A 26,456-nucleotide genomic window follows, 5' to 3' on the forward strand; every position below is an offset into this window, starting at 1 on the left:
TGTCCACGTTCAGGATGGCCGGCGCTTTGGACGGAGCGGAAAACTCGCTCTGCCCTAAGCCCCGCCCCCTTCTGGAGACACGATGATGCCGGATGTGTTCATTGCACACATCCGGCATCATCGCACCCCACACATAGGGCCCTGTGATTTACATTGCAGCGGCGCAGCAAGGTAAACGGACATGCTGCGATCTAAAAAGACGCGGCGCATGTCCGGAATCGCAGGGCCGCCGGGTGCGTATTAGCACGCATAGTGGAGACGGGATTTCATAAAATCCCCTCCACTATGCTGTAACATCTGGACGCGGCAGATTGAATGCTGCGGCTCTGCTCAGCATTCAATCCGCTGCTATTCCGGATGTAAAACGGCCCGTGGACACATACCCTAAGACAAACACACTGACGAGCAAAAGAGTAACAATGTTTTGACCTTTTGACTTTCAGGCTCCATATCTCACCATCCACTACTGCTTCCAACGTGAGACTCCCATCATTTTATAGACAATCATCTTGGCTGTCTTATACACAAATGTATTGTTTATTGTTGATGCGTTTCAGATTCCACCGACTCCTTCCTCAGGATAACCATACAAAAATCAATCAATTGTCCTGCAGACGTTACACAAGTCTGGAAGCTGCAAATAAGGTGAGAGACTTCAACTTCACTATTGTGATGAGAAGCGTTGGCTTGAGTTTGCAAAAACGTATGACAAATGGACAGTATAAGATTGAAGATGGGTGATTTGGAGCGATGAGATGAAAGGCAACAGACTAGTCTCTGATGGGTGCAAATGGGTCTGGAAGAAACAAGGGAAAACGGGGCCAATGGCTGCAATCATTGAAGGAACTGTCAAGTTTTGGTAGAGGAAACCTGATCATATGGGGTTGTTTCAGGGTATGTACACACTTTCCGGATTTTTTGCGTTTTTTCGCTATAAAAACGCATACATATGCATCCCATCATTTAGAATGCATTCCGCAATTTTTGTGCATATGTCACTTTTTTTTCCCGCGAAAAAAATGCATCGCGGTAAAAAACGCAGCATGTTCATTAATTTTGCTGATTTTTTGCGGATTTCCCACCATATTATTGCATTTGGAACCCCCGGAAAAATCTGCAAAAAAATCCACACAAAAAATGCGAGAAAAACATGAAAAAACGCACAGGATTTCTTGCAGAAAATGTCCGGTTTTGGTCAGGAAATTTCTGCAAGAAATCCTGACGTGTGCACATAGCCTCACAGCCAAAGATGTTGGATACTTGACCAGGATCGATGGTGGTCTCACGGCTGAGCTATATGTGTATTTTGATCTGACGTTTAGATCGGACTCGGACATCACTAAGATGACAGTTCTGTTCGATTTTTACACAGACCCATAGACTTGCATTGACAATTTTGTTCTGACGTTTGGATCAGTATGGAACATATCTCCATGATTTTGTATGGACTACAAACAATCCCGGACATGTGAACTGCCCCATTCACTATTTTAGGCACAAGTGTTATCTGTGAAAAGCACGGATAGCACATCCCACCCTATTTCCTTATAGATTGTAGCTTGCGAGCAGGACCCTCACTCCTCCTGTACCTGCGGATCTGTGTCACTTTGTGATATATTTATTGTCTGTTCATGTCCCTGCTTAATTGTAAAGTGGTCAGAAAATGTTGGCGCTATAGAAATAAAAATATCATCATCACTAGTATAAGAAAATATAACGTGTGAATGAGCCGTTGATAATTATCAATTGTAATAATTAATTTAGTTCCAAGTTTATTAAGCTAATTTATAGATGAATGGGAAAGTGTCTAATATTTCTAGGGAAGACCACAAATGTATTACATAGGGCAAAAATGTGACGGGTTTGGCAGAGGTTTTAGGACAGTTAGGCCGGCGTCACACTAGCGAGTTTTACGGACGTATGAGCGCAAGAAAATACGTCCGTAAAATACGCATTACACACGGCCCAATGATTCTCTATGGCCCAGCTCCTATCAGCCGTATTTTACGGATCTGTATTATACGGCCGTAGAAAATCGCAGCATGCTGCGTTTGTCACCGTATTGCGCAAAAAAATCGCCAATGAAAGTCTATGGGGGCGAGAAAAATATGGATTACTCACGAACCAGCAGTGTGACTTGCAAGAAATACGCAGCGGTGTTATAGAGAAAAGCCGGCAATTCAATTGCCGGCTTTTGCTATCTCCTTCCCAAACCCGACAGGATATGAGACATGGTTTACATACAGTAAACCATCTCATATCCCTTTTTTTTTTTGCATATTCCACACTAATAATGTTAGTAGTGTGTATGTGCAAAATTTGGGCCCTCTAGCTATTAAATTAAAGGGTTAAATCACGGAAAAAATTGGCGTGGGCTCCCGCACAATTTTCTCCACCAGAGTGGTAAAGCCAGTGACTGAGGGCAGATATTAATAGCCTGGAGAGGGTCCATGGTTATTGGCCCCGCCCCCGGCTAAAAACATCTGCCCCCAGCCACCCCAGAAAAGGCACATCTGGAAGATGCGCCTATTCTGGCACTTGGCCACTCTCTTCCCACTCCCGTGTAGCGGTGGGATATGGGGTAATGAAGGGTTAATGTCACCTTGCTATTGTAAGGTGACATTAAGCCAGATTAATAACGGAGAGGCGTCAATTATGACACCTATCCATTATTAATCCAATAGTATGAAATGGTTAAGAAAACACACATTATTACAAAGTATTTTAATGAAATAAAGACAGATGTTGTTGTAATATTTTATTAGACTCTTAATCCACCTGAAGACCCTTGTCACCTGAAACAAAGTAAAAAAAAAACAAACAACAATATTCCATACCTTCTGTCGTTCTGTCCCACGTTGCAAATCCATCTGAAAGGGTTAACTAATTTTACAAGCAGAAGCCTGTTAATGCAGCCGCACCTGCCTGTAAAAACCAGGGGAATGAATGGAAAGCAGGGTGACCTGTAGTTACCTTGAGTTGCGGTGATGCGCCCTCTGCTGGATGTCCTCATGAACTGGAGCCTGTGAAAAGTTCCCACGCTCGAGTTCATATGAGGACATCCAGCAGAGGGCTAGGTAGTAGGTAGGGATGTGAACGCTGTGTTCTGGGATGGGTGGGCGCAGAGGAGTCTGCGGGATGTGCCGTGGTGCTGTGCCTGGATTTGCCATTGTGCCGCGTCTGGATGTGCCGTGATGCTTGGATGTGCCGTGATGCTTGGATGTGCTGTGGTGCCGGCATGTGCCGGTGCCTGCGCCGGGATGTGTCGGCGCCGAGATGTGCCGTGGTGCCGGCATCTGCCGGTGCCTGCGCCGGCATGTGTCGGCGCCGGGATGTGCTGTGGGGCTACGCCGGGTGGTGCGGTGGGTCCGCTGGCCGTGCTGGGGTCTGCTGCAGGCGTCATTGCTGTGTGTGTCTCTGTGTGCAGGCGTCGTCCGATGGGACTACAAGTCCTATCGGACGATGCCTGCTACAGTGACAGTGAGTGACACATTAGCCAATGATGGGACAGTAGTAGTCCCATCATCCAGCTAATGTGTTGAATGTAAAAAAAAACAACACACACACACACACACACGTACATACATACAGACATACAGTACATACAACATGCAGACACAGTACATACAGACATACAACATACACCATGTGACATGCAACATGTGGCGACATGAGAGGGAATGCGACATATGACATGCAAAATGTTACATGCAACATGCGACGACATGCAACATGCCACATGCAACATGCAACAACATGTGACGGCATGTGACATGCAACGACATGTGACATGCGTCAACATGCAACATGTGACAACATGCGACATGCGACATGTGACATGAGATGACATGCGAAATGCAACATGTGGCAGCATGCGACATATGACAACATGTGACATGCAACATGCGACGACATGCAGCATTCGACGACATGCAGCATTCGACGACATGCAACATGCGACGACATGCGACGACATGCGACATGCGGCGACATGCAACATTCGACAACATACGACGACATGCAATGACATGCAACATGTGACATGCGACGACATGCAACGACATGCAACATGCGACAACATGCAACATGCGACGGCATGCAACAACATGCAACATGTGACATGCGACGAAATGCGACATACAACATGCGAGGGCATGCGACATGTGACAACATGTGACATGCGACAACATGCAACATGAGACATGTGATATGCGACATGCACCATGCGACAACATGCAACATGCGAGAACATGCAACATGTGACGACATGCAACATGTGACATGAAACATGCAACATGCGACGACATGCAACATACGACATTCAACATGCCACATACAGTACATACATACAGTACATACATACAACATACATACAGACGTACAGTACATAAAACATAGAGTACATACTCACTATCACTTGTCACTTTGTTCCTCGAAGCCAGTGTTACCTGTAAAAAATATTAAAATAATAAACAAACACTATACTCCCTGATCTGCAGAAATCCAATTAAAACGAGTGTCCCTCGCCGATCTCCCGTGGAGAGCAGGAGCATCAGCTGATGCGACCGCTCTCCAGGGGCTCCAGGAATACAATGATGGAAGGTATCCTTCCACAATGTTTTCCCCACAATGTATTCCTACGCCCCTGTGAGAAAATAGTCCCTAGTCTCACTTTTGGCATTGCTGTGTGAGAAAGTTCCCACGCAGCTTTTTGCCATAAAGTGATACCAGTGAACTATAGTAACCTCTCAGTGATGCACTGCAGGAGCCATTGTCTCCTGTCAGTGTGTCACATAGGGTCCTATAGAGCAGTGACATCACCCGATGTCACTGTTCTATAGGGGAGATCGTCATGGGACACTCGTTATTAATTGGACTACGGTGGACAGGTAGTATACGGTTTATTATTTTACATTTTTTGCAGGCGCCGAAGTATGGTAAGTATGCTTAAATGAAGAATATTAACCCCTTTCTGCCAGCTGACGGAATAGTACGTTAGCTGGCAGATCCCCTGCTTTAAGGTGGGCTCCGGCGGTGAGCCCACCTTAAAGCCGCAATATGTCAGCTGTTTTGTACAGCTGACATGTGTGCGCAATGAGCGCGAGCGGAATCGCGATCCGCCCGCCCCCATTAACTAGTTAAATGCCGCCGTCAAGCGCTGACAGCGGCATTTAACTAGCGCTCCCGGCTGCACGGCCGGAAGTGCTCACACCGCTGACCCCCGTCATATGATCAAGGGTCAGCGGTGCATTGCCATAACAACCAGAGGTCTCCTTGAGACCTCTATGGTTGTTGATGGCCGATTGCTTTGAGCGCCACCCTGTGGTCGGCGCTCAAAGTACACCACCATTTCTACTACATAGAGGTGATCTGTACTTCACCTCTATGTAGCAGAGCCGATCGTGTAGTGCATGCTTTTAGCCTCCTATGGAGGCTATTGAAGCATGCCAAAATAAAAAAAAAAAAGTGTTTAAAAATATAAAAAATATATAAAAGTTTAAATCACCCCCCTTTCGCCCCAATCAAAATAAAACAATTAAAAAAAAATCAAACCTACACATATTTGGTATCACCGCGTTCAGAATCGCCCGATCTATCAATAAAAACAAAGGATTAACCTGACCACTAAATGGCGTAGCGAGAAAAAAAATCAAAACGCCAAAATTACGGTTTTTTGGTCGCCGCGACATTGCATTAAAGTGCAATAACGGGCGATCAAAGAACGTATCTACACCAAAATGGTATCATTAAAAATGACAGCTTGGCATGCAAAAAAGAAGCGCTCACCTGACCCCAGATCACGAAAATTGGAGACGCTACGGGTATTGGAAAATCGCACACTTTTTTTTTTTTTTTGCAAACTTTGGAATTTTTATCCACCACTTAGATAAAACATAAACTAGACATGTTAGGTGTCTATGAACTCGTAATGACCTGGAGAATCATAATGGCAGGTTAGTTTTAGCATTTAGTGAACCTAGCAAAAAAGCCAAACGAAAAACAAGTCTGAGATTGCACTTTTTTTTGCAATTTCATCACACTTGGAATTTTTTTCCCATTTTCTGTTACATGGCATGGTAAAACCAATGGTATCGTTCAAAAGTACATCTCGTCCCGCAAAAAATAAGCCCTCATATGGCCATATTGACTGAAAAATAAAAAAGTTATGGTTCTGGGAAGTAGGGGAGCGAAAAACAAAAACGAAAAAACGGAAAAAGCTCTGGGGGTGAAGGGGTTAAAATACTTTTTCCCTAATGTGTGTGTGTTTTATTAATCCTTTAATACTATTGGATTAATAACGGATAGGCGTCTTATTGACGCCTCTCCGTTATTAACCCGGCTTAATGTCACCTTACAATAGCAAGGTGACATTAACCCCTTATTACCCCATATCCCACCGCTACACCGGAGTGGGAAGATAGGGGCTAAGTGCCGGAATTGGTGCATCTTACAGATGCGCCATTTCTGGGGCGGCTGCGGACTGGTATTTGTAGCTGGGGGGAGGGCCAATATCCATGGCCCCTCTCTAGGCTATGAATATCAGCCCGCAGCTGTCTGCGTAGCCTTTCTGGCTATGAAATATAGGGGGACCCCACGTCATTTTTTTGGGGGGTCCCCCTATTTTAATAGCCAGTAAAGGCTACGCAGACAGCTGCGGGCTGATATTCATAGCAGGCTACAAATATTGGCCCTCGGCTGTCGGCTTTCCCCCTCTGGCGCAGAAAATTTCGCGGGAGCCCACGCCATATTTTTTTTTCTTCGTTTTTTTTTAACTGAAACATATTGTTCATTAACCCCTTTCTGCCAGCTGACGGAATAGTACATCAGCTGGCATTATCCCCACGCTTTGAGGTGGGCTTCGGCGGTGAGCAACATGTCAGTTGTTTTCATTACAACAAAAAAAATTGTTTTTTTGGTCGCCGCGACATTGCATCAAAATGCAATAATGGGCAATCAAAAGAACGTATCTGCACAAAAGTGGTATCATTAAAAACGTCAGCTCGGCGAGCAAAAAATTAGCCCTCACCCGACCCAATATCTCAGAAAATATAGACGCTACGGGTATCGTAAAACGGCGCAATTATTTTATTTCTTTTTAGCAAAGTTTTGAATTTTTTTTTACCACTTAGATAAAAAATAATCTACACGTGTTTGGTGTCTATGAACTCGTAATGACCTGGAAAATCATAATGGCAGGTCAATTTTATGCTGTGTGCACACGTTGCAGATTTGGGTGCAGAATTTTCTGCACAAAATCTGCATCTCCTTGCTGAAAACGCAGCTGCGTTTTTTATGCATTTTTTTCACGTTTTTTTCATATTTTTTGCGTGGTTTTCATGCGGGTTTTTTGTGTGGTTTTGATGCAGTTCTTGGTGCGGTTTTTGCGTGGTTTTGATTCAGTTTTTGCTGCAGTATTTGGTGCGGTTTTTTGCGTGGTTTTGATTCAGGTTTTTGATGCTTTTTTATGCAGTTTTTGGTGAAGTTTTGATGCAGTTTTTGATTCAGTTTTGATGCAGTTTTTGGTGCGGTTATGATGCAGTTTTTGGTGCGGTTTTGATGCAGTTTTTGGTGCGGTTTTGATGCTGTTTTTGGTGCGGTTTTGATTCAGTTTTTGGTGCAGTTTTGATGCAGTATTTGGTGTGGTTTTGATGCAGTATTTGGTGCTGTTTTGATGCAGTTTTTGGTGCGGTTATGATGCAGTATTTGGTGCGGTTTTGATGCTGTTGTTGGTGCGGTTTTGATGCTGTTTTTGGTGCCGTTTTGCTGCAGTTTTTGATACAGTTCTTGGTGAGGGTTTGATGCATTTTTGATGCAATATTTGGAGCAGTTTTGATGCAGTTTTTGGTGCGGTTTTTGCGCGGTTTTGATTCAGTTTTTGCTGCAGTATTTGGTGCTTTTTTGCGTGGTTTTGATTCAGGTTTTTGATGCTTTTTTATGCAGTTTTTGGCGAACTTTTGATGCAGTATTTGGTGCGGTTTTGATGCAGTATTTGGTGTGGTTTTGATGCAGTTTTTGGTGCGGTTTTGAAGCAGTTTTTTGTGCGTTTAGGCCATGTGCCCACGCTGCGGATTCCGCTGCGGAATTTTCTGCAGCGGATTTGATAAATCCGCAGTGCAAAACCGCTGTGGTTATTACTGCGGATTTATCGCGGTTTCTATAGCGGTTTCCGCTGCGGATTTACACCTGCAGTTTTCTATTGGAGCAGGTTTAAACCCGCAGCGCAATCCGCACAAAGAAATGACATGCTGCGGAATATAAACCGATGCGTTTCCGCTCGTTTTTTCCGCAGCATGTACACTGCGGAATTCATTTCCCATAGGTTTATATTGTACTGTAAACTCATGGGAAACCGCTGCGGACCCGCAGCTGCGGAAACGCTGCGGTTCCGCAGCAAAATCCGCAGCGTGTGCACATACCCTTATGATGCCATTTTTGGTGCGGTTTTGATGCAGTTTTTGGTGCGGTTTTGATGCGGTTTTGATGCAGTTTTTGGTGCGGTTTTGATGCTGTTGTTGGTGGGGTTTTGATACAGTTTTTGGTGCAGTTTTGATGCTGTTGTTGGTGCGGTTTTGATGCAGTTTTTGCTGCAGTTTTGATGCAGTTTTTTGTGGAGTTTTTTCGCGCTTTTGATGCATTTTTTAATTTTTTTTGGTGCGGTTTTTGCGTGTTTTTTGTGCGTTTTTGTATGCATTTTTGAAAGCTAAATAAAGATGTATTATTGAACAAAAAAAAGATTTGTGATGTCATTATTGTCCAACCTCCTCTTTTACATTTGTCCAACCCACACTCAATTACACACAGATAGATAGACATATAGATGATAGATGAAATGGATAGACAGAGCTACATATAGATAGATCTATAGATGCATACATCTATCTATTCCTATATCTATCTATAGATATATCTGGATAGATATATCTATTGATAGATGTATGGATAGTGTAGGGTGCGTGTCCACTGTCCAGATTACATCCAAATTAGCTGCAAATTGGATGCTGCGTACTTGTAGTCCCATCAGATGATGCCTGCACACACCCCAAAAGACCCCCCGCACAGCCTCGCACACACCCGAACAGTCCCGCACACACCCGAACAGTCCCGCAGACCCCGTCCGCACACACATACACGCACACCATCACCGCCCACACACTTCCCTCCTCCCGAACTGCAGCGTTTCTCGGACCCACATCCGCATCTAAACTGCAGCTCTTTTTTACATCTGCGGTTTTGCTGCAGATGTGCCCGACTCAATGAAAGTCTATGGGTACAGAAACGCTGCAGTTTGGCAAAAAAAGAAGTGATATGCTGCTGAAAAAAAAAAGCTGCGTTTCGGTGTGTCTTTTTCCGCAGCATGTGCACAACAAGTCTGCTGCTCCCATAGACTTACATTGGTTGAGCACTACACTGCGGATTTGATGCAACTCTGGGCAGCAAAAAACCCTGCGGATCTGCAATCAAATCCGCAACGTGTGCACAGCCTTAGCATTTAGTGAACCTAGCAAAAAAGCCAAGCAAAAAACAAGTGTGGGATTGCACTTTTTTTGCAATTTCATCGCACTTTGACTTTTTTTTCACATTTTCTGTTACACGACATGGTAAAACCAATGGTGTCGTTCAAAAGTAGAACTTGTCCCGCAAAAGATAAGCCCTCACATGGCCATATTGATGGAAACATTATGGCTCTGGAAAGAAGGGGAGAGATAAACGAAAAAAGCTCCAGGGGTGAAGGGGGTTTAGAAACATGGATATGGACATATCTATGGAAATAGACATAGATATATAGATATATCTGTATGTATCTATCTATCCATCCTATATCTCTGTATCTATCTATCTATCTATCTATCTATCTATCTATAATAATAATTTTTATTTATATAGCGCCAACATATTCCGCAGCGCTTTACAACTTATAGAGGGGACTTGTACAGACAATAGACATTACAGCATAACAGAAATCACAGTTCAAAACAGATACCAGAAGGAATGAGGGCCCTGCTCGCAAGCTTACAAACTATGAGGAAAAGGGGAGACACGAGAGGTGGATGGTAACAATTGCTTTAGTTGTTCGGACCAGCCATAGTGTAAGGCTCGGGTGTTCATGTAAAGCTGCATGAACCAGTTAACTGCCTAAGTATGTAGCAGTACAGACACAGAGGGCTATTAACTGCATAAAGTGTATGAGAACATGATGAGAGGAACCTGATAATGTTTATTTTTATTTATTTTTTTATTTTTTTATTTTTTTTAGGCCACACAGGGATAGTTAGGTTAATGCGTTGAGGCGGTAGGCCAGTCTGAACAAATGCGTTTTTAGGGCACGCTTAAAACTGTGGGGATTGGGGATTAATCGTATTAACCTGGGTAGTGCATTCCAAAGAATTGGCGCAGCACGTGTAAAGTCTTGGAGACGGGAATGGGAGGTTCTGATTATTGAGGATGCTAACCTGAGGTCATTAGCGGAGCGGAGGGCACGGGTAGGGTGGTAGACTGAGACCAGAGAGGAGATGTAGGGTGGTGCTGAGCCATGGAGTGCTTTGTGGATGAGGGTAGTAGTTTTGTACTGGATTCTGGAGTGGATGGGTAGCCAGTGTAATGACTGGCACAAGGTAGAGGCATCGGTGTAATGGTTGGTGAGGCATATGATCCTGGCAGCAGCATTCAGGACAGATTGGAGCGGGGAGAGTTTGGTAAGAGGGAGGCCGATTAGTAGAGATTTACAATAGTCCAGACGAGAATGAATAAGTGAGACAGTAAGAGTTTTTGCAGAGTCGAAAGTAAAAAAAGGGCGAATTCTAGAAATGTTTTTGAGATGCAGATAGGAAGAGCGAGCCAGTGATCGGATGTGGGGGATGAATGAAAGCTCGGAATCAAGGATGACCCCAAGGCAGCGGGCATGTTGCTTTGGAGTAATGGTGGAACCGCACACGGAGATGGCAATGTCAGGCAAAGGTAGGTTAGTAGAGGGAGAGAACACGAGGAGTTCAGTTTTTGACAGGTTCAGTTTCAGATAGAGGGAGGACATGATGTTAGAGAGAGACATCTGTGTGTAATGGAGTGTGCGTTGGACAAATGTAAAAGAGGAGGTTGGACAGAAATGACATCACAAATCTTTTTGAAGCTAGAGGAGGTTCCTGCTTAGTGGCAGTGCAATGCATCATGGAACTTGTAGTATTAGAGCACAATAACTCAGGAGAAAGGAAGTTGTCGATTAACCCCATGAGAGCTAGATCCAGCACTGAAGATGTGCTGCTACAGCATGATAAAAGGTAATATTGCTAAAATAAAGACAGTGGATGTTTTCAGTAGCACATAATTGCAAGATTTATGAAAAAAAAAAAATTATTGTAGTGGACAACTTATTTAAGTCTGAAGTTCCAGCCTGGACTCACCGGACTCAAGTTAGTCTGCAGTTAGCTATTAGTTATTAGCTATTCGATTTTCATGTATGGCAGTTAGCTATTAGTTATTAGTTAGCTATTCGATTTTCATGTATGGTTAATTATACATAGAGTGGATATTGTTTGGGTAAAATTTTGATCAGGACTTTGAGATGTTTATTTTGACTACTTGTGGTCCTGGGTTATTCACGTAAATCGCTTATGCCGCACATAATCAAACGCACTCAATCGTACGTAAATTCAATTTGAAAACAGGTACCCTTGACCACTAGTATTAAAAATGAACATATCAATGTCCTGAATAATATTTACCAAAAAAATTATCAACTCTGTGTAGTTCAGAAGTTATTCACGTAAATCGCTTATGTCGCGCATAATCAAACACACTCAATCATACGTAAGTTCAATTTGAAAACAGGTACTCTAGACCACTAGTACTCAAAATGACCAGCTCAATGTCCTGAACAATATTTGTCAAAAAAATTATCAACTCTATGTGTAGTTCAGAAGTTATTCACGTAAATCGCTTATTTTTGTATGTTAACAGAACCTTGGAAGAGTTTCACCAGTAACTTGCTAGAACTATCATCAAAATGTACTTCATGGCCAGAATGTTGTCAACTACATCCAGTAAGACATTAATTATTCACAGAATCAGCTTACCTTGAACCACAAGTAGTCAAATGAATCAAGTTCAAGTTCTGCACATAATCTGAAATAAAATATCAGAACTCTGTATAGTTCAGAAGCGAAAAGGAAAAATCACTTATTTCCATGTGGGAAAATAAACATGGTAAAATGTCGTTAATAATGTATTAGGTGTGTTTTCAAAATGTTTTATACCTTGTCAGTAAACAATGCAGTCAGTTTGGGAGTTAGGCCGGAGTCACACACAACATATAAAAATACAGTCCGTTTTTGATGGCCGAGATAAGCAGAAAATTTCCTGAACAGTGATCCGTATTCAATGCGAGGATGCAATTTTTTCTCCTACAATTATCCGTGTGCCATCCGTGTGGCATCCGTATGGCGAAATTTTCTCGACGGCTTGCAAAATGGACATAGAATGGTTCCATGGCCTCAAATATTCCTTATAACATATATACAGTCTATATATACACTGTGTTCCAAATTATTATGCAAATAATATTTCCTCATATTTTCTCTAAATTACCTATCTGAATTGCAGTCATTGTTATTTTCCAGTCATCTACTATTCTAGTATAATTGCAATGTTTTGGAAAAAACTGCCTATGAAAACAGTATCTTTTTAAAAAAAAATAAACACTCAAAATGCATGTTCCAAATTATTATGCACAGCAGAGTTTTCAACCTCTTTTTTTTATTTTGAACAAAAAAAGGTCAATTGTGAAGTTATAAGCATTATCAGCTTATTACAAAATGAAATCAAACAGTTTTCAAGTGAAAACTTTATTCTAGGTGATGTTACATTTGCACATAGGACTCCTTGTTCGAAAAAAGCTTCTGAACTCTCTCGTCCATTGAATTTGTCAGTTTTTGGATGGTTTCTGCTTCATTTGTTTTGCATGTGGACAGAATACCCTCCCAGAGCTGTTGCTTAGATGTGAACTGCCTCCCGCCATCATAGACACTCCTTTTGATGATGCTCCAGAGGTTCTCAATGGGGTTGAGGTCAGGGGAAGATGGTGGCCACACCATAAGTTTGTCCTCTTTTATGCCCATAGCAGCCAGAGATGCAGATGTGTTTTTTGCAGCATGAGATGGTGCATTATCATGCATGAAAATGATCTTGCTGCGGTTCTTCCTCTTGAACCATGGCAGGAAGTGTTGTTTTAGAAAGTCCACATAGATTATGGAGTTCATCTTTACCCCTTCAGGGATCATAAAGGGGCCGACAATCTCTCTCCCCATGATTCCAGCCCAAAACATTACTCCACCTCCTTGTTGGCGCCTTAGCCGTGTTTTCATGGGGTGTCCATCAACCAGCCATCCTCCACTCCATCCATCTGGACCATCGAGCGTTGCGCGGCACTCATCGGTGAACAAAACAGTTTGGAAGTCAGTCTTCGTTTGTTTTAAGTTTCTTTTTATTAGTTTTACACAAATAACAGATAGGTAAATGGTAACATGTGGATTTGAGATACATCAGTATGACATATAACCCAATCTCGGGAAGGCTAGTTCAATAATAACATGTAACATTAGTGATGAACATGTAGATAAACATGTGGATAAACATAAGATTACAGTAAGATGCAATCATTAAGAAAGTTCAGATTTGAAGTCTTGTGACTTCCCGAAGGCTAGATCAGAAACCAAAAACAACTCCACATTAATGCGACATTTAACCAATACACACATACTGTAAATAGAAAGAAAGAAAGAAGAGGAGAAAGGGGGTAGGTGATAGATTCACTAGAAGGGGAGGGTTCGGCTTATCGTAAAATAGGTGCAAGGGATTTAGAGGGGGGACATCGACACGTTCATTTCTGGATTAGGAAGAGATCCAAACCTCTAAAGAGATTTCTAATTGTTAATGAGAGCCAAATACTCATCACTAGATCTGAAAGATTTCCAGGGGACCTATGTTGTGTGGAATTTCTCTTGTGAGAAAAAAGTGAAAGCAGAAATTTCTTCTATATAGTATAACTGGTCCACTTTGTTGACCCAATCCGAAATGCTCGGGCAGTTTTTAGTCAACCAGTGGACTGGGATAAGAAGCTTAGCTGCTGATAGAAGGAAAGCCAACAGGGATTTATTTTTATATTTTGAGTTGTCCCCCTTCCAGTTTAAAAAAATGAGTGTCAGGGAGGGTGGATGTAGTAATTTGCATATTTTAGTTATATGTTTTAATACTTCTTTCCAAAAAGTTTGTAGTATTTCACAAGACCACCACATATGCAGAAAAGTACCAACGTCTTTAGTACATCTCCAACAGGTTGGTGAAGAATTAGGATACCAAAGATGAGATAGAGTTGGGGTAGTGTACCATCTAGTGACTATTTTATACGAATTTTCCTGTACTCTTATACAACTAGATGGGCCATGCGAATTTTTGTAAATTTGATCTACCTCCCAGTCCTGAAATTCAGTATCAAGGTCTTTTTCCCAGTTATGTATGTAAGCTCTGTGATATATGTTATGCAGTAACCCCTGTAACAGGTAGGGGGCGCTGCATGGTCTCCCCGGAATCTGCACGGAGTTGTATTGAGGCCGTGAGAATTGACCTGCAGTGATGTCAGGATCACGTGACCAGTCCATGTGATCCATTACTGTGGGTGTGGTTACAGGTACATAACGTGACCAGAGTGTGGGTCACATGTTCCTGTGTGGTTCCAGTGTTTGGACCTGAAGGGTCCAAGTGCAAAATCCCTGAGGGAGTTCCTGAGGGCTCGGTGTGTTCCTGTGTTGGAAGCCTGGGAGGAGGCTTCCTGGAAAGCACCTGCTGGCGTGGGAGGTCCTAGTAGGAGGACCGGATCCCGGAGCCGTGCACAGTGGAACTGGGGAAGCTGGAGTCCTTCGGTGAGGTCTGGACTGACTAGTGTGTGCCGGCCAGGCAAGTTGGTGATCCCTGTAAGGCAGCTTACCCGGAGGTGTGGACTGGCGAGGAGTCAGCAGGTGGAGCCGGAGCTCCCGTCAGGTATCGTACAGGCCGTAGTGCTTGTGAAGTCTATGAACTATGTGGTCTCCCTTGGGAACTGGTTAAGGGAGGACCAGCGTGTTAGTGTCCGTGAGGCAAAGCCGTACACTGAAGTGTTAGAAGCTGCAAGTAAATATTACCAGTTGGTGCCTGTTGTGTTTCATGTTATGAACTGTGCGTAACCCGGTTTATGAGGCTTAATAAACCGCATGGACTGCTTTGTTTTATAAACCCGTGCCCGTGTGCTTGAATATCGCGGCCAAGTGAGTGTCCCCCAACACTCTCAGTGAGAGAAACCTTACAATTGGTGGATAATTTTGGCAACAATCCCGCTAGCACACGTGGAGTTAATTGCTGTGGCAGAGCCACGAAGGTGACAAGCGTCTAGCGGTAACTCGGCGGGGTTACGAAATTGACAAGCGTCTGCTGTGACTCGGCGGGGTCACAAAGGTGACAAGCGGCAGCGGTGGAGCCGTGCAGAGCCGTGTGGAGAGTAGCCGTGGTTGCAGCGAGAGGTGTTATGACCCCAATGGCGAGGGTCTCAGAGATATCAGCAAGTCTGCGAAGTACAAAAATCCAGCTCATAGGGCAGTGGTAACTGGGTTGACCATATAACTTATATGGTCAACAAAAACCCTATCAAAAATCCACGCTGGAGATTCAAGAACCCCCGAACCGTCTAACGGCCCGGGGGGAGAACACCAGCCACCCTAGAGCTTCCAGCAAGATCAGGATACAGATTATATACAAGCTGGACAAAATGCAAACAAAAACAAATAGCAAAAAGCAAAAAAGCAGACTTAGCTTAATCTTGCAGGAACCAGGATCAGAAGACAAGAGCACTACAGATTAGCTCTGATATCAACGTTGCCAGGCATTGAACTGAAGGTCCAGGGAGCTTATATAGCAACACCCCTACCTAACGACCCAGGTGAGCATACAAGGGATGAATGACATACCCAGAGTCAAATCACTAGTAGCCACTAGAGGGAGCCAAAAGGTAAATTCACAACAGAGAGGTTCCACAGCAGGCGGAGCTGTAGTGGCTTGTGGTTGGCAGCACCTGGAGGTGCCGGTTGTGTGTGACTGCAGCGGGAGCTGTGGCGGTACCAGCAGGAGCTGGTGAAAGTGACATAGAGAAAAAAAAAAAAATTCTTTTTGTGCAGACTCTTAAAAGGCCAGTACAAGCCCAGAGACATTGGGGTGTACTGTGTGAACTGGGGCCTGAGTGCCGTGGGGGAGTCCACGGGGTGTATCCCAGGGAGGGGAGTATCCCTAATAGTGAGCGGTGGCCCAAACGGGGATGGTTGCCCAAAAGGGGGCGGAGACCCAAAAAGGGGCGGTAACCCGAATAGGGGTAATGGCCCAAAAAGGGGTGGAATCCCGAAGGGGGGCTGAATCTCGAACCGGGGTGGTATCAAAAAGCGGAGCACTTGCCCAGAAAGGGGGCGGAGCCAAAAAGGGGCGGCAATCAGTGAGGTGTCACGACTGTGTCCTTTTTGGCTGGATGGAAAGTGTGTGCAAGGGTTGATAGACCCGGGGAGAGAAGCGTCTGTGCTGGGAACCCGTCCAGGAGATTCTGTGTCACCTGGCGACACTGAATATCTCCAGGTAGCCACTATCTACATTGTCGCAGCGGAGGTTGCCACATACCATGAGGTGGTTGTAGACCCGATCTTGCCGTATCCTATGGTAATAGGACAAGATTTGGTAGCACTGTGGGAAAAGGCTGAAGTGTTTGTGGATATAATGTGGATGTCAGTTAGTAATGTTGAGAAGGCAGGCCTGACCAGAGGGAAAGGTGCGACTGTCCAACTAACTGACCTGACGTCACCTGAAGTGTGCCACAATACGACTGATAGTGGTCTGCTGGATAAAACACGTGGAGCTGACACCCAGACAGAGAGTGACTTGCAGGGTCATCAGACTGTGGGGTGTGACACAGATTCTGGGGGTGACTGTGACAAATCATGGCCAGTAACAAGCGCATATGCCCTGGTGACAGGTGGAGGACGGGGACCAGGACCTGTGGTAACGGGTGGAGGACGGGGTCCAGGACCTGTGGTAACAATAATTAATAACAATAATAATAATAATAATAATAATAATAATTAGTAACAATAACAATTCAATACAATTAAATGTCATAAGGACTTCAAAAATGGCGTTATTAGACGTAGGCGCCGCGAGCTAAATTTCCAGCGCTTTGCCTTTTGCTGATTCGTCAGACCGCTCGCGGTCGGTGGCCAGTAGGAATCGCTGGGAGAATTTAGTTGTGATTTTTAAGAGTTTTAGACGTGTGTGAAAGAAATACTGCAAAGTTAGAATGCTTTAATAAATAGAAGTGTTGATACTTTATTATTATAAATGAACAAAATGCAAAGAGAATGAAAAAGAAGGAAATCAAATCAGGATTCGGCATCCTTCGAAATCGCATCAAAGAACGTATTCTTCTGTGTACACTCGCACAAAGTCATGGATGATGTAGGATTATAGCCGGGTGTATAAACCATTATACAAAACGGGGGGGAATGATCATCATTTACATAGGAAGGTTAAAATACAGTCGTTGACTGAAACAGAAACAGCTGTGTAGGAGGCTTAATACTGGGCGAAGAACAGCCGAACTCTATACAAAGGTGAGGTTGTGGAAGACAGTTTCATGTTATAGATCTTTCACCATTAAAGTAGAGAGGAGTGCAGTGGATCCCGGGCGCTGCTGCTACTAAGGTTAATCCTCAGGTATGCTTAAGGGAGGAGTAGGTTCTACGCAAACATTTTTATTTATCCTCTGTTCCGGGATCCACCTCACTGATCTTTCCTTTCCTTGTTGTGTCCTCTTTCCATTTGGTCTGCATACGGCGGATATTGGATAATATCTAACTCTTTACATAGTTGTGCCGCACACAACCTGTTCAGATGAGCGACCAACCCTCTGACTTGCCCTGACTAGTGATGAGCGAATATACTGGTTACTCGAGATTTCTCGAGCACGCTCAGGGGTCCTCTGAGTATTTTTTAGTGCTCGGAGATTTAGTTTTTCGTGCCGCAGCTGAATGATTTACATCTCTTAACCAGCTTGATTACATGTGGGGATTCCCTAGCAACCAGGCAACCCCCACATGTACTTATGCTGGCTAACAGATGTAAATCATTCAGCTGAGGTGAGGAAAACTAAATCTCCGAGCACTAAAAAATACTCGGAGGACCCCCGAGCATGCTCGGGAAATCTCGAGTAACGAGTATATTCGCTCATCACTAGCCCTGACCTGTTGCCCACAGTGTTACACAGGGAGCACCTCTTGTATTTTCTCTCTTCAGGTCTTTCACCATAGGCAGACCGAGCCATGGTCTTCAGCTGAGGACCATAGTTGGATGTGAGACTAGTCTGACTCTTCTTGGTATTTTGCAGCACTGCATCAGGTGATTCGCAGTCGTGGGACCCGTCAATCACCTGCTGTGGCACTTGGACTTTCTGGACTTGGTTTCTCTATTGCTATGGTCCACGGCCGGATCTTTAAAGTATATTATCTCTGAAAAAAATATCACTGGCTGTAATCAGGCAGCCAGGCTCTGATTAATGCTGCCTATTGTTTGGGCAGCATAAATCAAGCGACAGGTTTCTTTTAATGGTAACCCGAAGAAAGCCAGCAAGGATTACTATAAATAAAATGGCTCAGTGCTTTCCTAGCATTCTGTAGGGGTCCCAGTGACTTCACCTCCAGGCAATCGGCATAGGTGACATATCCTAGTTATATACCACCACTGTATAAGGCGGGCTGATTATGATACTAAAGATCACTCTCCTTCTTACTGGGCAGAAGTGTAAGTTTAAGGCTTTAAACATTCCAAAGATATTGCATTATTCCTTCCCATAGCATGCTGGTCTTTGGGGTTCTAGGATCCCTGGCGATCCTGAGGATGGGGCTCTTGATAAAGGGAACGAGGCTTGGCATAGTCCAATCTCGAAATGAGCGGTAGGTGCACATGCTCAACCTCCGCACCATTCATTGTGTATGGGACTGCTGGAAATAGCTGAGTGCTAAGCTTGGTTTATAAGCTCCAGTGTTCTTTTTTGGAGATTTTTTTGGGGTATGAGAAGTTGGGACTCCAGCAGCCAGTAAGTCAACCCTTATCTTTAGAAGAGGGGACGATTTACTAAACTAGAAATCACCCTTTAAACTCACCATGTAATTACATGGATGAAATGGGTCTGACACGTTCTCCACCCGATCATTCAAAGGGAGGGTAGGGTGCGATCTTCTTTGATGTCCTTATGCCTCAATAGGTTTGTTTTTATCACCAGATGCTAAAAAATGCTCTGGACAAATAACTTTAAGCTTCATATTCTAATATACAGGGGTGCATATGCTGGCATAAATGTCTATTCATATTATTATTTTTATACTATGTGGATAGGTAGATGCTGTCCTGCCGGTTGCATGGCCAGAAGGGTCACCAGACCTTACCCAGATTGACTTGATTTTTATTTGGGAAGTTATAAAAAATGAGGTTTGTTTAAGAAAATCATGCACAATTGATAACATTCAACTATTATTTAAACTGTACACCGACTTCTGCACCCCCTGTATACCAATACCATATAATAAGTATGTTAAAATGCTGATTGTATAATCTGTATGTGGAAAGAACACAGCCTTACATATAAGTTGTGGGTCCACTATTATTATTATTCCTTTTTTATCTCTTCCTTTACAGATGGCTTTAATCAAAGTGTCTTATCATATCTTGAAGTAACAAGATCTTCTCCGGAGAGAGGAATATCCACTTTCTAAGAAGATGTTGGAAGAAAAGACATAGAATATTTTTATTTCTCTAAGGTCCTAAGCCTTTCGTACAGTCCAGACATGTTCTGCTGGAGGAGGGCTTTGCCTCTTTCTCTGCGCTTCTTTCAGATGCGTAGTATCAGTTCGGATCCGCTCCTGGATCAGTTGATGACTAGCACAAACCAATTCCAGATTTTTCAACTCGTTGGCATCCATAAGTCTAAGCTTACAGTACATCATGTGGGTTGCGCCATCAATACATTATGGGAGCTTCAGAAGGGGAAGCCGAGTGCAAACGCAAATCATGAAACCGTCCGAAATCACCCGGAATTTATTGCTCTTCGGATCCTGGCAGAAAATAAAATTGACTTTATGAGCGACACCACCCTGGTGAATACGCTGTATGCCGTTATAAGGTACGAGCCACTTGCTCCATTGCTCGGTCCTTATGTTGCATCTCGTTTACCATTGTTGTATTCTGTATTTCAAGGTTTAATGTGGAAGCGCACGACTCTTTGGTGCAGCAGCTGCTAATGGAAGGCTGGAGAAGACTGGAAAAGTAAGGCTGGTGGAATGTTTGATTACCAATCCCAGCAGCCATTTTGCCATTTAGTTGCCCAGCATTAGCTCTTTGGCTCTTGAGGTTCGTCATGCTGTGTGTTGCCCAAAGGTTTTCCGCATTGTATCCCTCTTCTCCCACTAGTATACACGTCATAGCATTTCATTGTAGCATCGTAAACATGAGACAAGATGCACAGCCAGGACAGTGGAGTCCTGCACTTTTGCAACTGCGGACTGGAAAAACGAAACCTAAAAAGTTAGATCAATAAATTACTTTTTTATAAAGAAATCTTTTGGATTTTATCCTATATAACTGTATGGCGCATTGTTTGTTATTTTGTATTTATATGATTGATTGTATGTTTTTACCTGTTTCAGGTTTGAACCGGAGACGTTGTCGAAATTCTCAGTTTGTTTGGAAAAACTAGATCTGGGCAGCAGTCCGTTAATGGGAAAGGTAGCCAATGCCCTGAACACGGGCCTGGAGAACATACAAAATATTAGGTAAGCGGTCACCAGTATCTAAGACTACTGGAAGTGATTTAAAGGGATCCTGTCAGGTCACAGTGGCTCTCTCAGAGCTGAAATAATTGTCTTCACAGTCCTTATGTTTCCAAAGGTAATTTATTCCTATTTACTTATATCTACTACTTCCCTATTGTAGTATAACCTGATATGTTTGGTGATGGGTCGACTCCAAAGGGGAAAACTCCTCCTCAGGATGTGAGTTATCTCTGACCAGAGGTGTTGTTTTCATAGAACTATCCGGATAGTGAATGAGGGCAATACAAATGTGGAGGATATGCATAACTTTATGCTACAGGAAGGGCATGATTTTATTGCTGGATTATGGCAAGTAAATCATCATGTCAGCAGTTTGCGAGTCCTGAGTGACCTGACAGGTTTCCTTTAAGAAGCTAACGAGGAGTGGTCCCCATTGACCCCTTAAAGTGGACGCATCACTGTCAAACATATCAAGTTATTTTACAGCGGAGAGATAGCACATATAACTAAATATACAATAAATTACCTTTGGAAGCAATAGGACTGTTAAACAGTCATTTTAGTTCCGCCAAAGTCGTGGTAAATACAGCTCATGGGAGCAGCCATCTTGGCTCCGTCAGCTCTGCCTCTGGTGTTCTAATAGGACACGCCCCCAAATTCCAGCCTTGTTGTTATTTTTCTACTGAATCTTGCATATGTATATTTGTTTTAATTTCTTTTTCACCCATGGATTTCTATAGGCAGAGACTGGTGCAACTATCCTTCAATGTCATCACCCCACACACTAATAAAAAAAAAAAAATAACAAAAATAAAACATCATTTTTTAAATGTAAGGGTATGTATCCACGTTCAGGAAACGCTGCGTTTTTGACGCAGCGCTGAGCCGCAGCATCAAAAACGCAGCGTCCAGATGTTACAGCATAGTGGAGGGGATTTAATGAAATCCCGTCTCCACTGTGCATTAAAAAACGCATGCGTTTTTCCTGCGAAAACGCACATGCGGAGCGTTTTTTCAGAACGCAGCATGTTGCTACTATGAGCAAAACACGCAGGAACACCGCAGGTGACCTGCCAGTGACCTCAGGTGCATTTTTGGTCAGGATTTTACCTGCATAAAATCCTGACCAAAGCCTGAAGCAAACCTGACCGTGGACACATACCCTAAGACTTCCATTTACTGTCTGATGTTAAAAATATTACTAATAAATGCGTAAGGCAAAATAGTACTTGTCTACAAAAATAAGACCATATTGACCTGTGGTGACACGCGAATGAAAACAATGAAAAAAAAATTCTAGAATGCTGAAAAGGGAAAAAAATTAATGTGCTTAACTGTTTTTTGTTTTTTTTTAAAAAAGCCAAATCTGGAAATGCTGTAAAATAACAAAATAAGTATAACTTCCCTGCTGAAGCCAATGCCGATCCCGCGTTACCTCTCTGCTGATACTTAGAGCAGGGAGATTAGTTTGATTAACTTGCTATTTGGGCTCGTGCATAAGACGAATTTTCTCAGATGAGTGCTATGTGTAGTTTTCACTTGTAGCGCTCGTAACTATGATATTCAATAGGGCTGTGCACATGTCCAAAATTTATTTAATCTTTTTATCGGACTCTGCGGGAAAAAATGTGGGTTATGTCTGATTTTGACCCATCTGAGTGCAGTATGATGGAGGGGCAGAGACTCTGATTCCAGCGATGTGTCACTTACTGGGCTGCTTGCTGTAGTTTTGATAAAGTTCCTGTTTTCTCTGCTGCAGATCTTGCAGTGCTCTAAATACTGAGCTCTGTATAACCCGGCCCACACCTCTGATTGGCTGCTTTCTGCGTAGGGTGTCAGGATAAGCTCACTGATGGACTCTCAGTTAACTCATTTTGCAAGCCACTCTCTATATCACACACTTCATATGTGCTATAGATCACATTCATGATCCTTTTTAATCCTTTTCCAGATACCTGTCCAGTCTTATGATGAAGACATTCCCGGTCACCTCTAAGCGGTTGCAGCACCGACTGATCAGCAAGGCAGAATCCTTAATGGAGGGGGATAACTACATAGATGTGCACAGCGTGCGCCGGGTCGTCCAGTTTCTGTGCCTTATGAAGTATGACTACCAGCCCCTCTTGGATAAATGCAATCAGATTTTTGTGCGGGACAAGAATAAAATGAGCACGGACACCATGTGCATCGTCAGCGGCCTCTACCGGCAAATGGCTTTCAAGCAGTACGAGTTTCAGGTGATGGCAAAATTGTCTCTGCTCGAAATATCAAACCTATGGAATAATGCGGATCATTTCGGAAAAATATTTTGTGCCTTATTTCCGATGGCTTCTCAAGAGATAAGAAATAGGTGAGTGGGCCCCTTAAAGGGATGTGATGTATCGGCCCCTTAAAGGGATACTACGTATCAGCCCTGAACCAACAGAAAAAATCCCATAATGCAATGATAATACTCAAATAGAACTCGTATTCCCTAATTAGAGGAAGCTCCTGATTATTTTGTAGTCTAATCTAGGAATTCAGTACTGGAAACAATTGCCAAATGTTGGATTTGTAAAGGTTTGAGCTCCTTTGTTCCCTCCAGGCTTGAAGACGACCTTGTCATACTGGCAGGTAAGATCCATCACATCAGTCTGGTGTACGTGCTGGAGACCATGGCGGAGGCCGAGTGCAAGAACCCAATCCTCATTCAGAAGTAAGTGGATTCTCTAAGCCGTGAATGGTTTGGAGCTGGATCCTTCCTGTCCAATCTGATATTGTCCATATTATCACGGTCCGGGTACGGGCTGCACCCCAGCGAGGGTCTGCTGACCCAAATATACATGTGTGAGGCCAGGAGATCCTCGGCCAATTCGGTCCATACCTGGATCATAATATATGGATGTCTGAATCCTGCCATATTTCCATTTACTGTTCAGATGGATGCAAGCTGTTGTTCCCTGTAATCAGCCATTTCAGGCTCTTAGTATTCTCCTCCTAGCAAATAAGTACTGAGAGGTTTTATTTTTTTTTTTGCCTGATCCCTTTGATGTACAGACCGATGAGTCCGATGGTGGATTTCTCCACTCCTCAATGCATGAGCCACCCTACTGAGCATTCATGTCCATGGGGGGAATAGAGTGAGAGCGAGCTGATGGCCAGATGAACGCTTGGCCGACCCTCACGGTATATGGGGCCTTTACAAACCTATGAACCATTTTATATGGTGCACATTCTTGAAGCATCTTTACAGTGGAGCAAGGAGCGTCCACCACTTATTAGAGACTCTGTCGGCCGTTTCCTAACTTATTGATGACACTGGCGCAGTGTGTTGTGTCGTTTTTGCCATCAAAGTTACAAAAACCCATATGTACGTCAGTGGGGCTTGTGGTCCGGGTGAAATTTGTTCTGCCACACACGGCACACTGTGTGGGAGCGTCCCTTCTGGATGAGGACGTGGCACGGCTGTGGATGGAGTCTCGTTATGTTGCTTGATGATGTGTGATCTTTTCGTTTTTCTCTCTGTTCAGGATCTGCTCCGCCATCCAGGACAATCTGGATCATTACCATCGCCTGTATCTATGTAAGCTCACAGATGCCGTGGTTTGCCTGCCCTGCCAAAACTATCAACCGTTTGCGGATCTACAAAAACGTCTAACTGCGTAAGTGCAATTTCCATGCATGTGTGGCGAGTAATCGGGTTAAAGGGACATGTGGACGGCCCTATTAGAATGGCGCTGGGTTTACCATGTGGGTAAGACAAGGTCACTAATAAGAATACAAACATACGACTGGTATACCGTGAGGGCCAGGAGCGGACACAGACAGCAGAGGCCCCTGTGCAAGAACAATATATGGACCATCTGCAGCCGGAGAGCTCCTTATAATGCACAATGCCACCTGGTTTGGGGAAAGCAGTGGCCCCCGGACCTCTCGGGCCCCTGTGCGGCTGCACTGGTTGCACCAATGGTATGTCCGCTACTGGTCAAGGTGACATTGGGGAGTCCTCCAGCGTGCATGCGCACAGTGTAACTGCAGAGGCCTGTGCGCGCTCACCGACCGCGCTCACTGACCTCTCTCCTCTGCTGTGGCTGCTCGCTCCACGGAAAGATGCAGAAGTGTGGCGAGCAAGAAGCGTTAAAGAAAGAAGAGGGAGGAAAATCGCATGGCCGCAGCAGAGAGGAGAGAGATCTGTGAGTGCGTGCGCTGGCTCCTGCTGCTACATTGTGTGCTTTCCCCAAGCGAGCGCTGTCAATCAACACAGGAGGCAAAAAAATATCTTGGCCGTGCCAACAACGGACACCCGGATTTTAACATAAATATGCTCAACAATAATAGTTTATTACTACAAACATATGGGTTGTATAAGGACTATTTTATAAGGCTTATTTTAATTAGTAATTTTGGAGTGACACTCATCACAAAGTGTTTTTTTTTTTGTTTGTTTTTAATAAATACGTGACATTTTTGTTCTATGGACCTTTTATTTTATCTTTTGCCTGGGGAAACCACAAAAATAAAGCCCACATTAATGTGTTTTGAGGGTTTTGGTGGCTTCTTTTTGTTCCCTTTGTCACATGTATAAATGATTTGATTCTGAGATGGTGACTTGTTTTTGGTGCCTGAAATGTCCCTTCCCGTAGCTTTATGAAGACGTCTCATGTCCCATCTATGGTGGTTATGATGACCAGGTCACTGTCGCTGCTGACCCTTACTAGAGTGGATGAAGCCGTCCTTAGAAAGATTGACGACGTCATTCCCCAGTGTGACCTCAGCGACCTGAATAGCATCGCGAACAGCGTCATCCGGTGGTTACAGCCCGCCCAGCTGTCCAGGCAGAATAAATCCGGGATGTATGAGAAACTCCTCCATAAAGTGAGCCGATACGGACTGGAGAGAGTGAAGAATATGGACGACATTGATCATCTGTTGAATGAGCTGACGTACGTGATGAACGGGCAGTGGCTGCAGAATATGCTGATAGACGACATCCTGCTCACCTGCCAGCGCCTGCTGCACCAGGTCACCTGGAGGAACGCACCGTTTCTGGCGCTGGTTATTAGTTACTGTAATACTCTGTGTCCTCCGGTTCTGGACAAGATCGCAGAAGTCACCATGGAGAATGTCACAAAGGTAGAAGCCCCGTGGGTTCAGATTGGAAGGCCAGTCACTGGCCCAAACTAAACATCTGGTGGCCAAAGGTCTATTCAGTGCGTGCACCTGACAGCTGTCTAAGGGCGGCTTAAAGAGCACCAGTCCTGTGTGTTACACTATAGTACCCCCATGTAATAATTATTCTGGGGCATCTTTTCATTGTTGTTCCTCTGTTATTCCTCCAGGAAATCCTTAAAGGGATTCTCTCATCATGTATCTTTGGTAGCACCCATCTCCCCTGCCTCCCGATTTTTCGCTTGCAATGGGGTAAGGGGACAGGGGACAGTGGTGCGCTCCTAAGGTCCAGATGGCCTGCAGAGGCAGATGTGCATGCTGCTTGTCTGGGAAACTGGACACTTCTGACAAGCTGCAGGAGTGGCTGGTAACCTAAACAATGAGCAGTAAACTATAGAATTAAAACTCCTTCCATTATTGCAAACGGAG

At 44.0% G+C, this 26,456-nt stretch overlaps 1 protein-coding gene across 1 annotated transcript in view; it reads left to right on the forward strand.

Annotated features, from left to right (window-relative positions):
- The first annotated feature begins 374 nt into the window (after positions 1-374).
- LOC143790627 (FAST kinase domain-containing protein 1, mitochondrial-like) overlaps positions 375-26,456 on the forward strand; it is a 44,075-nt gene continuing 17,993 nt past the window's right edge. The window contains exons 1-9 of the mRNA XM_077279140.1: positions 375-645; positions 11,953-12,035; positions 19,747-20,230; positions 20,305-20,373; positions 20,754-20,879; positions 22,831-23,229; positions 23,464-23,574; positions 24,389-24,520; positions 25,502-25,991. Coding sequence (XP_077135255.1) covers positions 19,896-20,230; positions 20,305-20,373; positions 20,754-20,879; positions 22,831-23,229; positions 23,464-23,574; positions 24,389-24,520; positions 25,502-25,991 — 1,662 coding nt within the window. The 5' untranslated portion in view covers positions 375-645; positions 11,953-12,035; positions 19,747-19,895. The remainder of the gene's footprint in view (positions 646-11,952; positions 12,036-19,746; positions 20,231-20,304; positions 20,374-20,753; positions 20,880-22,830; positions 23,230-23,463; positions 23,575-24,388; positions 24,521-25,501; positions 25,992-26,456) is intronic.

Source organism: Ranitomeya variabilis, unplaced genomic scaffold, assembly GCF_051348905.1.
Source record: "Ranitomeya variabilis isolate aRanVar5 unplaced genomic scaffold, aRanVar5.hap1 Scaffold_42, whole genome shotgun sequence".
NCBI lineage: Eukaryota > Metazoa > Chordata > Amphibia > Anura > Dendrobatidae > Ranitomeya > Ranitomeya variabilis.